At 34.9% G+C, this 14016-nt stretch overlaps 1 protein-coding gene across 1 annotated transcript; it reads left to right on the top strand.

Annotated features, from left to right (window-relative positions):
- On the top strand, window positions 1-8377 carry LOC132306036 (TMV resistance protein N-like). The gene is made up of 8 exons (XM_059803233.1): window positions 1-668; window positions 912-1028; window positions 2186-3325; window positions 3924-3996; window positions 5800-5878; window positions 5967-6724; window positions 6823-7284; window positions 8033-8377. The coding sequence occupies exons 1-8, from the start codon at window positions 103-105 to the stop codon at window positions 8075-8077; spliced, it is 3240 nt and encodes a 1079-aa protein (XP_059659216.1). The 5' UTR covers window positions 1-102; the 3' UTR covers window positions 8078-8377.
- Window positions 8378-14016: the final 5639 nt, after the last annotated feature.

The raw sequence follows: 14016 nt of genomic DNA, 5'->3' as shown, positions 1-14016 counted from the left end.
GCTAAGAATTGAAGAGGCAATATATATATATATATATATATATATATATAGTTACTTACTGCTGTCCGATCTCTAGCTTCGAGTAACAATTAAGCAAGGCCTATGGCTACTGCTTCATCTTCTTTTTCACTTTCTCAATCCGAATATGAAGTGTTCTTGAGTTTTCGAGGTGAAGACACTCGCAAAAGTTTTGTGGGGCATCTCTACACTGCTCTGGATCAGAGAGGAATCAGGACCTTCAAAGATGATGAAAGGCTTGAGCAAGGAAAATCCATTTCTTTTGATCTCTGGAAAAGTATCAATGAATCAAGCATTGCTGTGATCGTTTTCTCGGAGAAGTATGCTAATTCGTCATGGTGCCTGGATGAATTGGTGGAGATCCTTGATTGCAGTAAGACCAAGGGACTAATAGTTTTGCCCATCTTCTACCATGTCAAACCATCTGAAGTTCGATACCAGAAGAGGAGTTACGCCGAAGCATTTAGACAGCATGAAGAAATTTATAAGGTGGAGATGGAAAGGATGCAAAAATGGAGGTCTGCTTTGAAGGAAGTTGCAAATTTAAGTGGATTCGATTTAGAAGATGAAGCAAATGGGTACGTACATATATATATATATACTCGGTGTATATGTTCTGCTTCTATCAGTCACTTACTTACTACGTACTAGCTTAGTTCAATGTAAATAGTATTTTATTTTATTATTTGTGATCGATCAAGAGCAGCAACAAAAGTATATATATTAACATCCTAATATATTACAGTCCCATATCTTAATTAGACTTTAGACTGCCGTTATCCGGTGGCAAACTCCATATTTAAGTAAAATTATATAAAGACGGGGTCATGGCATTTTGTTCTGTTACTAACATGTTCACTCACTCTTATTTTATATTTGTTAATAGCAAATAGTCAAATGGATATGAGCATTTTTAACTGTCGCAAACCGGTTGTTAGAAGTGTTATATCAGCTCTAATTATTATTATTAGAATTAAGGACAAAAAATACCCCTTCATAATATACAAAATGTGTAATTATTCTCCTATAGTTGGAAAAACTCCATTTTTAATTTGTGTAAATAAGGATTTTTGAAAAAATTGAACCATAAATTGACTAATATATCCTTACAATAAAATAAAAATATATATAAATATAGGAGAAATATATGTCAATGAGAGCGCTGTGATAGGATAAACCCAAACTGGCCGCCCCATTCCCACTGGAGGCACCATCACTATCATCCCTACAACTACACCGGCGGCACAATAGTGGGCGGCGCCACCACCACTACCACCATCTCCACCCCACACCGGCGGCATCATCCAACCCCACCGGAACCCTCGCTCTCTTCCATCTCATTCTCTCTCTTCAATCTACATGTTCGGATTAACTCTTTTTGCAATCTACTGAACCATCTGCTATGATTTAAAATATTATTAAATCTATCCAATTGTCCAAGTTCATATTAGTTTCATAAGATTTCTTTGTCCATCCACATTATTGATGTAACCTGTAAACTATATGTGTACAAATATATATATATATATATATATATATATATATATATAACACCTAATTAAAAAATCGGAACAAGTAGTTGATGTGGGTCTACTATTTGGGCAATAAAGAGTCTTCTAAGACCAGGAACAGAGGATTCAAATTGAGTAGTGCTTGTATTATGTTCGTGTGGGTCTTGTTTGATCGCACCAGGGCGAGCAGCGATCTTGATTCAACAATTTGTCACGGTTTAATCTGCAATTGGGTTTCTCCGGGAGGGTAGGACAGGAAGGTTTATTTCCCTTGCTTACATTAGCAGATTAAAGAGAGAGAATAGAGAGGGAAAAATATTCTTTTTCCTTGCTTACATTAGCAGGCGCATTTTGGGGTTTTCATAAAAAAAAAAATTTGGTTAAAATTGATGATTATGGTATAATTTGCTCCAAATGTGGATAATATAGGGAGTTATGCACTTAATTTTTAATAAGTGTATTTCATAACTTAATTTTAATAAGGGTATTTCTTGCACATTTTTTTACATAACGAGGGAGTTTTTTTAGCACTTAACCCTTATTATTATTTCCCTATATTAAGTTATAATGACTAAATACTTATTTCAACCTTTATATATATATATATATATATATATTTTTTAGATTTTGATTTTAATTTGCTTTCTACTTGATAGATACGAGGATAAGTTTATCAAAAGCATTGTTCAAGTGATTTTAGAAAAACTACAGCCTAAACCATTCAGAGTTACTGATTACGAAGTGGGTATCAATGCGCGTGTGGACAAAGTAATCTCTTTGCTTGAGGAGGACAAACTCTTTGTTGGGATTTGTGGAATTGGAGGAGCAGGTAAGACAACGGTAGCCAAAGCAATTTTCAATAGAATATCAAAAATTTTTGGAAGAAGTTGTTTTCTTGAAAACGTGAGAGAAGAGTCAACAAATCATAGTGGTTTAGCTAAACTACAATGCAATTTTCTCAGAGAGATCTTAATGGATAAAAATATAACCATATCATATCCTGATAGGGGTATCAATGAGATAAAGGAGAGACTTCGTAATAAAAGGCTTCTTCTAGTGCTCGATGATGTAGAGAAAGAAAATACATTGAAGTACTTAGTTGGAGATGTCGGAGAGGAATGGTTTGGAAATGGAAGTAGGATCATCATAACAACTAGAGACAAACGTTTGTTGGAAAAATACAATGTTGGAATATATGATATTGAGGTACTAAATGACATTGAAGCACTAGAACTTTTTAGTTGGCATGCTTTCAAGCAAAATAAGCCCAAAGAAGAATATGAGAAACTTTCACACCATGCAAAAAATTATGCCAAAGGCCTTCCACTTGCTCTTCAAGTTTTGGGTTCCTATTTAAGTAATAGAAGCAAGCAAGATTGTTTAACTATATTGAATAGGTTGCAGACCAAGCCTCCCAAAGAAATTCATGAAGTTTTAAGAATTAGTTATGAAGGCCTTGATAAGGAAGAAAAGGATATTTTTCTTGATATAGCATGTTTCTTCAAAGGATACAATAAGAAATATGTCCTAGACTTTTCAAAAAGGCCTGAATTTGACACGGCTTTTGGAATACAAATTCTTAGAGAACGGTGCCTCATTAATATATCAAAAGACAACAAGTTGTCAATGCATGATTTGATACAAGAAATGGGTAGAGAAATTGTTCGTCAAGAATCTGATGATCCTGGGAGGCGTAGCAGGCTATGGTCTTATGCGGACATATCAGAAGTATTTACTGAAAATACGGTACATGTTAAAGGCATATATGTTAGTTTCTTAATTTCCATGTGCAAGATGTGCAAAAAAAAAAAAAAAATAGAAAGTTTTTTGTATTGTATTATCCAGATATTCTTCTTTGATGTTGTATAATTTTAATTAGGTTTTTATTTATTGGTTGATAGGGGACAGAAAATATTGAAGGCATTGTGTTACCTGAGAGAGAATTATCTTTAGAAGACGTTGAAGAAGAGGGAAGGTTGCATGTAAGCGTAGATGCCTTCACAAAGATGAGGAAGTTAAGAATACTCAAAATCAGTGGCGTGGAACTTCATGAATGCCCTAACTATCTTTCAAATGAGTTAAGGTATCTTGACTGGAGTGACTATCCCGCAGAACATTTGCCATACAATTTTCATCCAAAAAATCTCGTTCAACTCCATTTACGTAATTGCCGGATCAAAGAGATTTGGTTGAATACAAAAGTAAGATAATTATTTTACTCAGTCTATTTTCCTTTTGGTAAATTTTTTTTCCAGTTTTTTTAAAATAATAATTTTCTCTGGTCCATTGAAGGTAACTTATTTTACTATTTATTTTTTAACAGTTTTCAAAGATGTTAAAAGTCCTTGATTTGAGCTACTGCAAAAATTTGGGAAAAAATCCTATTTTTTCAAGGTTTCCATTTCTGGAGAAATTGTGTCTTAAAGGTTGTGAAAGCTTGGTTGAGGTTGGATTCGACGACAAGAAGGTAATGCTATTATTTTAACTGCAATAGGCTTCTCTTTGCAAAATACTTCTTTGTCAAGTTGGTTGAAGATAATTTATATTATAAGTTATTTGTTCCAAAAGCTTTTGGATTAGTTAAAGTCATTGATATATATATATATATATGGAATTTTTTTTGAAAAACCCTTAATTTGTTGGAGTTCCCACGTCGACTGGCCAATCAAGCCGACCTCATGGATTCCAACTCTTAAGTAAGAACAGGGGAATTCATGGGTAGTTAAGATTAGATTAGATTATACTTTATGCCCATAAGAAAGTAGCGAACAACGCCTCAAAGATAATAAAAAAAGATTGTTACATTTTCATGGGTAGTTAAGATTAGATTACATTTTCATTTTTCAACAACTGCCGAAGCAGTGTCACTAAGGTTACAGTGAAAAATTGTCAAGAACATCTCCAAATTATTGGGGCATAGTTAAAAGAATGTCCATGCAGATAATAATTATGATAACTACTATTATAATTATAATTAAATACATGAGCTTTAGGTTCATCTCCAAACATTTTAAAAAATCTATCATTTTTTATAATAAAAAATAAAAACCATATTAATTAACTAATTAAAATGGCATTATGATTTAAATTAGATACTATGTCAATTCATTAATAAAGATGGTTTTTTGTATGAGTTGATTCAGTTTCATTGATCAACAGTTCACTTCTACTTCCAAAAGTAGTCTCTATTTAGATGTCAAAAAATAAAAAATAAAAAAATTCTATTGAACCTTAGTGCTTGCATATATATATATATATATATATATATATAAACTTATTTATTTTGATTTGATAACTTTTCTTATCGTAGGCTTACATTACATATGTTACTACCTGTTAGATTAGAAACTAGGAACACAATCTCAAATGGAAAATTGAGAAATATTTTATCTACATCATAGAAATTATGTTTATAAAGGCTTGATTTAAGTTAACCTATAATTTTTGGATTTTATTTTTGGATGAGCTCAATTCGTGAAGCTGGCCAATGCAAATTGTTTTTGTACAATCCAGAATGGTTCAGTTTAGGTTGTTTGAGGGTTTCTGATTTCAATTTATTCTTAAAACAGTTATGATGAGTTTGGTTCTATAATTTTACCTTCTATACCAAATCAAACTAAAGTGTACATTTTTATAATTTAGCATGTAAAAAACAAAAATTGAATTTCTTGCTAACTACCTATGTTTGGGTCAAATTGGTAATAGACAAGGAGGCGAAATTTTTGGTCATTTGATTAGAATATTGTACTTTATTTTCTTTCAAGTTTCATGCATTTTAAATTATGAAATGGTATTTTTTCTAATTTTCTTTAAAAAAGTTATATACTAATAAAATGTACGTTGGAAAATTTATATTCTTTTCATTTACTCACCTCCTCTTACTTTTACTTACACCTCCTACATTTCATTTAACTATACCCAAGTTAATGCAAATTGAAATAAACTAATTGAACAAATGGTATTGATCTAGTGATTGTATAATTTCAGTAACTCTCTCTTTCCTGAGTCTTTTTATTTTTCTTAAGTCTATTTTTTATTTTCTGATGTGAGAGATAGAAAAGGAAAAGGAAAACGAAAAATGAAAACTAAAGGAAACGGGAAACTACATGTAGCTGTCATGTGTTTTCTATCTCTGTTTTCTAATGAGACGAGAAGATTAGAAGTTAATGGTGAGGTTGTTATTTTACATACATTTCCCCTCCTGTTGGATAATTATATTTGAGTTGGTTGTAGTTGATTTATTTTATTTTTTAATTGTTTGATTTAACAGTTTCAAGATAAGTTAAAATTGGTCGATCTCAGCTATTGCACAAATTTGAAGAAAACTCCTAATTTGTCAGGGTTGCCATGTTTGGAGAGATTGATTTTTGAAGGTTGTACAAGTCTGGTTGAGGTTCATCCGTCTATTGAATTTCATGAGAGGCTTATTCGGTTGAGTTTCAAAAAAATGTGAAAATCTGAAGATTCTCGCAACAAGAATTAATTTAAAATCTCTTGAAGTGCTTTCTCTAGCTGGGTGCTCAAAATTTGAGAAGTGTCCAGAGATCCACAGAGATATGAAGAGTTTGAAGGAACTATACTTGTATGAAAGTCCTATAAAAGATTTATCTCCATCTATCGTACAACTCGAAGGCCTAATCGAGTTACGTCTGTGTCATTGCAAAATGCTTGGCAGTTTGTCGGACAATATTGGTGAAATGAAGAGTTTAAGGAAACTTTGGTTGAGTGGTAGTGGTGTAAAAAAGTTACCATCATCCTTTGCACAGTTGAGTATTCTAGAATTATATTGGCGTTACAGCAATTTAGATGAAGAATCTATTCTCAATCTTCCTCACTCGTTGTGGAAATTAGATCTAAGCAGGAATGACTTTGTTAGCTTACGGTCAAGCTTCTCTCAACTTACAGACCTTTATGAACTTGTTTTGGACGATTGTGTAAGGCTCCAGACATTGGAGTCACTTCCATCATCCATACGATGTCTTTCTTTGTGTGGTTGCTCAAGCCTCCAAACATTGTCACTTCCAGAATTTACAACAGAAGTTTTGGCACAAGGTTGCGTATCACTAGAAGGGTATTCCATTCGAACAAGTGATGGATGCAATTTCAACTTCAATTTGACAGAGAATCATGGGAATGGGAACGGGAACAAGAAGCCAAATATATACTATTCAAAAAGTGAAGATTTACCGGCAGGCGTATGTATTTGTTGTGTGTATACGTTATCTATGGTTTTTATGTCTGTCAATATATTTCAAGATTAACCAGCCCCTCATGTATGGTTTTCATGGTACAGGGATCAAACGGTGAGGTCTTTTTTCCAGGAAGTGAGATTCCAAGTTGGTTCAGCCATATAAAATATGAGAGTGATGGTGTGGACATGACTTGGGTGTGTTTGAGGATCTATTCAAATTCTTTACGTTACCTCAAAGGAGTTTCTGTTTGTGCTGTTATCGGTAATGAGAAACCATTCGATGACGAGGACGATAACAATGACAAGTATAAGAATTCACTTTGTATCCACATCAACGGTAAATATGAGGAGGGAGGTCGTCCTGGTTATCTTATAGGTGATTGGATCAACAGAACTACGTCAGATTTCATCATGCTTCTTCATACACCCAACACAGGATGGATGTGCGATTCTGATGGGTGGTGTTACATTAAGGCTTCAATTGATGGATCCTATCCTGATGGACGGCTATTGAAGGTGAAAAAGTGGGGTATTCATCCAGTCATGAACCCGCAATATTACTTGGTATGTCATTGGGGAATTTCAAAATCTATATTTTTCGTAATCACTAATTTTATACTGGATCATTTATTAACTAAAAATTTTAAAACTTCTTTTCTAATCTAAACACATATTTGAGATCTGGTCTGTTTCCCTAGTTGTTAATTTTATATTCAAATGTTTTTTTATTTTTTCTTTCATTTCCTTGAACATCGGTTTATCGTCTTAATTTTCTCTTACTAATCTTAAATTTAGTATTACTGATATATATATATTTTCAATATTTGATATCGTGTGATTCTGTTTGTGGGGCTGAAAAAAGTGGGTTTACAGCTTCCAACTATACCCAGTCTTCATAACAACAAATACAAGGATAAAGGAAAAGATTGGATTTTGGTTTCTGTTTACCCCCCCCCTTTTTTTTTAGAAAAAAAAAAAAAAAATTAAAAATTCCCTTATGTGCAGGAACATGTAATTCAATTAAAGGATCTTCTTTTGAGTAATTATTAAATAACTGTTTAAAATTATATTCACAAACTTGTTTTTTCTACCTGATATCTTATTCTATCCTTATTTGATTATAATGCGTAATCCATTTATGCTTGAACTTGAACTTCTCTACCCATATGATATCCATGGCTTTGAAAATGACACATTATTCAGTTATTATATCAAACTTCACAAATTTGAACCAGAGTCTAAAGAATGTTGTTTATGAATTTCTTTCAGTTGGTTTAGTGATATTATATAATCAGATTTCTTTGCTATACAGGAACACATCAATGGGCCAACTATAGAATTTGTTCAAAGCCAGTAAAGGTGGATCAAATGGAACTTCACCATGTTTCTAGTGGATCAGGAAAGAACTTCATTGGCTCAACAAGAAGATAAGAAAAATGTATATATATCATGTCTCAGTGTTTGTGTGCATCACCCAAATCCTTGTAATATTGAAGAATGTTATTTTTCTTTCTTGTTTTGGTTTTTTCTATTGCCGACAGACATCCATAGAAGTATTGTGAAAAGTAGGTAAGTGCGAAGGCTTATTTAGCTTGGTATAAGATAAGTTGATTCACACAAGAAGAAAAGGAAGGATGCTGGCTTTTTATTTGGTTAATTTTTTTCAATTATATTTCCGTCTCTTCTACCTGTTTTTTCTGTTTGGTTAATATATGGCCATATAGCCTAGAGAAATTATATATTGATCAATTATATATTGATCTTCTATTTGAAGAACATAATAACCTTATGGTTTTGTACTTTCAAAAGTGCTTCTCGATTTTTATTTTATTTTATTATTATTATTATTATTTTTTCATCTAAGGTTATGTTCTAGATTTCTCTAGGTGTGTTTGGTTTGAGGAAATGGGGTGGGACTGAATTTGATTTTGCAGTTTCAATTCAAAATCTGAATATGGCTATAGAAAGGATATAAACATACAAACATGTTAGTGACTTAGCTATATCAGACTTTTATGTTTTAAAGGGAGGTCAAGATTCGAATTTCAGAAGACACGTGTGTGAATACCAATTAATAAAAAAATAAAAAATAAAAAATAAAAAATAAAAATAAAGATATAAACATGTCTCAAGGAAGATAAGCTATTTTGAACTTTTAAATTGTCCTGGCAATTTTAATAACTCATGTACCTCACCACCACTAATGCAGTTGTCCGTCAATCTTCCAGAACTGCCACCACTTGCTCCAACATTGCCTCCATTTGCGCCAGCACACTATTTCCATTGCCATCATCTTCTCCACCATAGTCATCCACCACTGTTATTACTTTCGCTACCAAAATCATCACTGCACCATCACTGCCACCACCACCAGACATTCATCCCCGCCGCTTCTCTATAATCACCGTTATTGCTAGAAAGTCATTTTTAGCAGCCTTGCTCAGCTGCTCGATCAGCAGAAAATATTTTATAGTAGTAATAACTTTCAACATGGCCTTTGTAGATATGGAAAGAATTAATTATATGACTTGAGAAAGACATAGCAGTGGCCGAAAGGAGCACAGACAAAGCACTGGTGGTCTGAGATGAACCCGATATCTCCGTTCTGATGGTCACATTTTGACCCAGATTGCCATGTGAATCGACGGTGCAGATGAAGTAGCCAAGTAGCATTGATATGAAGAATGATGTTTGTCTTTTCGACCGTGCACTCAATTTTTTTCTTTAATTCTGCTCATTTGAGATTTTTTTTTTTTTTTTGGTAGTAGTGATTGACTGTTCTATTTCTTGAGTGACATGTTTATTAGGACACAGAACTTGGGTATGAGATTTTTTTTTCCCTGTCAAAGAGAACAATTACATAGCAGAACTGTGTATATCTTGCTCACCAAGGAGCAAGATATTACATGGCACAATCTCAAGAAACACATCACTCAAGAGATAGTACTTCGATAGTTTTGCTAATGCGTAAGCCACCTCATTGCCATGTCTTCGAACATGACAAACTAAAGAGTGTTGGTTTCCTTGATGGAGTCGCCATAACCAACAAAGCTTGAAGAGTTGTGAATTTAGGAGGTGGCCAAGTTTTACATTTATAGAAAGCTACTACTACCTTTCTCTATATAAAATATAGATAGGGTGAGTAGGGATCGTCCCAAGGGATTATACGTGTTGGAATTTCAACTTCGACTCTAGCATACCAAATGATTGCAAAAGAGAGTTGGGTTGGTTAATTAAGCTAAATTGAATTCAACTAAATAAAATAATATGAAGTAAACAAGAGAGAGAGGTCTTGGGGTGTAGAGATCACCACCAAGAAATACTTTTCTATACTACTAACAAGTGATCAATTGAGGGTAATGGATGTGTTGCAATATGATAAGGGTGTGTGTGCATTAGGTTGATTCAATTGGCAAGGATGACAAATCAAGCAAGTATTGTCTAAACATCATGTGAAGAGCACAATATATCTAAACAATAGAGCATATATTGTCTAGACAACATGTGGATAGCACAATAGATCAAAACAAGTCATTAATCCTTCATTAAGCTCACAATCCACATACAACACAATATTAGAGGAATATGTCATTTGGACTCACAAGCATGGAACATCAAATATCAAGAGTAGATTGTCCTCCCATCTAACATTACACTACCAATACACTAAATCTACACTACTAGCATGAAAATAAAGCTATCTAGACTAAGGGAGAGGCACAAATCATCAAGAGTAGGCATAAACCATCAAATGAACCAAAATAGCATTCATTAAGCATATCATCTTGATAATCTCTAGATCTATAGCATCAATACACATAGACATGCATCAAAAACACTAAATCTAGAGATAAACACATGAATATCCTACTCTAGCATACATAGATATATGGATAGAATAGAATAGTCAATTGGAAGCATTAAACCATACAAACCATGAAATAATCAAGATTTATATATACATGAATATCAAGATGTATCATACAACACTAATCCCTCAATAATACATAAGATTAGAGTATAGAAAGCATGCTTGGGGCTAACTCTAGCCCCAAGAGGATGTCTAGCCACTCATGGTAGTGATGATCCAACCCTCAAGGGCTAACTCCATGGCTGTTCCTTGTTGGTGAAGATCTCCTCCAATGGTTGCTCTAGCTTCCTCCCTTCTTCCTCTCCAAGAATAGCCTCCAAGATGATTTTCAATGTGTGACAAGAGGCTCTAGAAACTTCCTCAAAAAGTGTATCATATTCTTTATATAGGTAGGTCAAATACACCCCGTGATGAGCTGTGGTCGTGCAAGGCATATTCTCCAATGATTGGATGAAGGACGGAATAAATGAGCTGGACTTTAACTTTTTCTCGCTGGAGGAAGTTCGATCGATCGAACCTTAACTTGGATCGATCGAAAATGGGTTCGATCAATCGAACTGCATCTTGGATCGATCGAAGTGGTCTGACTCCTCCGGATAAGGACAAGGCTGAGATATTTCGAAGATATTTATGGGGAAAAAGACAAAAGTGGTTGGTAGGCGTACAGCTGTGGATAAGATCAATAATTTGAATAGGACAAAATAGGGTTCGATTGATCGAAGGTGATGTTGGATCGATCGAACTTGGAATTTCAGCAAAGGCCAAGGTTGGATCTATCGAGAAGTACTGTGATCGATCATAGATGTTCAATCGATCGAACTCTAAGTTGGATCGATCGAACTTTTCAGCTGCACAACTTGATTCCTTTTTGCTCCTTTCTTTCTCCACTTTGCTCCCTCATTTGGTTTATCTCAGGATTGCTTCAATTAAGCTCTTATTTGGCTGAGTTAGCTCAATTTTGGGATTAGTGCCTGAAAATATAAATAACACGTAATAAGTCTAAAACGGCAAAGTAAGATAGATAAAGGTACTAGAATGTTTAAGCTTAACGGGTTTAAATGCGCACTTTTCAGTGCTCATCACACCCCCAAACTTAAATATTGCTAGTCCCTAGCAATGAACTAAGAAGTAAAGGAATGAAATAAACAACTATACAAGTATAAATTGGAAAGCAAGTAAAATGATAACACCATTTTCGCAGGGAACACGATTGCATTTAGCATATGCAACAAGCCTTTTAAACCCCTAGGTTACCCCTAGTGGACGAGTAAAGTCTCGTGAGGGTTTCTAGAAATGGTACCCACAAACATTAAGCTCATTCTTTCAAAAGAGGCACCAATATTGCAAACAAGCATTGGGAGAAAAGTACCTCAAGTATGCAATTTTTCAATCGTTTCTAAGCAATCTCCCAAATTTTCAATATCAAGCAAGCAAGTATGGTCCTCTACACATCAAGAAAATGATCATGAAAATCGAAACAAGTCTAGAATCTATGTGAGAGGTCCGGCATCAAGTGTGTTGCTATCTTAGCCAACTAGAGAAGTAATCACATCCTTACCCTCAAACTAGCACACAAATCTAGTACCGATCATCAAGATAAGAGAGTGGACCTTTTATTAAAGCTTTATTGTTCTAGGTACGCTTATTCTCTTCACTCTTTTTCTTTTTTTTTTTTTTTTATTTTTCTTTTTTTTTATTGAGGATCAAAGATGGAAATATTGTGCAATGTGTTGATCTCTTAAGCTTTCTAGAAGATTCATGTAGCAAGCTTTAGGTCAATGACTCCCAAACCAGATGGCTTTAAGGCATTAGGTGTTAAGACACCCCAACGGACTTACAAACTCAAATCAACTAGGCTACAAATCAAGACAACAACCATCTAATCATTTCTCACTTCTCGCCTTTTGGGAGAAGTCCTCACTTTTATTGCTTTTTTTTTTTTTCTCAATTATTAACCTAGAGTTTGGGCCCTCTACCTTTCGGCGCGAGAAGTTCACTGCTTAATGAGGCAAGAATCCCGGCTACTCAATGAAAAGGGGTTGTTATCCACCTTTATCAAGAATGAAAGCTTTCAATGCATTACTAACCCAATTGGGATATAACCAATTCAATAATCAACAAAGCATGTACCCCACAAATGAATGTTAGTGTGCACCGGTGCTAGTGTAGAATCCTAGAATGAATCTCAAAACAATCACAAATTCAGGATGATGTGAACCACAAATGCAAGCAAGATATCAATCTTTTAAAAAATTTACTCCTAAATGGCATCCTCAAGGCATACAAGGAGTATTAGATTCTCAAGTCAAGCAATTTTTAAATTTTAAGCAATATATAGTCCTCAAAAGATCAAAATCATAGCTAAAAATGGACCAAGTATAGAAATATCCCTCAAATACACAAGACATGCTCAAAATTTGAATTTTAAAGCAATACTGAAACATACACCAATACCCCCAAACTTAAACTGCACATTGTCCTCAATGTGTGAAGAGAACAAAGGAAAGAGTATACTAGTGCTTTAGACATGAATGATCGGGATAGAAGTATCCAAAGTGGGTGGCATGGCCCCCCCAAACTCGGGATAAACTGTGGTCCTGAAAAGTTTGCACTCGGATAAACTCATTAGATAACAAAGTAGGATAATCAGTGCACAGTGGACATGCAAGTGTAAATGGGATGAAAGATAGAGAATAGAGAGAGGTGTAAGGTCGTCCTGAAAAATTGGGCAGCACTCTCTCACTAAAGTCACTGTGGTGTACCTGATGGAGTCAAACATACAAATATGAGATACTAAGAGACATCCATAATCAAAAAGCAATATATAGAGAATATAAAGTGCAGGTACATCAATAAAATAATAAAGCCGACAGACCGGCCGCAAAGTATAATACAGTAACAGTGACAGTATAATACAGATCCAGAATAAAAGAAATGAAAGCATAGAACAACTGGAAGTGGAGTCTCAGGAGGCCTGATCGTGAAGATCTGCAGTGGCTGGAGGTGCAGGTGCGAGTGCAGGTGCAGGGAGTCGGCTGGAGAGATCGGCAAAGCAAGCCATGACATCCGCCCTGAAAGAGGTGAACTCAGCTCGGTGGGCAGTGATGTCGGCTCGCATGGCTGCTACGTCCTCCTCTAGTTCAGCTGCTGCCTCTACAGCTGGCTCCTGAAGACTCCGAATAAGAGTATTGTAGCTCTTCTTCCAGTCGCTCCTCCCATAGAAGCTGGACCGTGCAAGGGGCTCCTCATCTGGGGGCACTCTGTAGCGCTGGTCAAGAAGGATCTGCGTGATGAGGTGTCCGAAGGGCAGGACCTTGGACCGCTTAGGGTCCTCCCTAGAAATGAAAGAATCATACAACAACCTCATTACGCTCCAGATGAGGGCTGGGATAAATACCCAGCAGCCCGTGTAAAAAGCATAAAGA

Source organism: Cornus florida, unplaced genomic scaffold (assembly GCF_030987335.1).
Source record: "Cornus florida cultivar Cherokee Brave unplaced genomic scaffold, ASM3098733v1 CherokeeBrave_3.0.0_Hap2_Chr05, whole genome shotgun sequence".
Taxonomy (NCBI): Eukaryota; Viridiplantae; Streptophyta; class Magnoliopsida; order Cornales; family Cornaceae; genus Cornus; species Cornus florida.
This window is presented reverse-complemented; position numbering and strand designations above follow the sequence as displayed.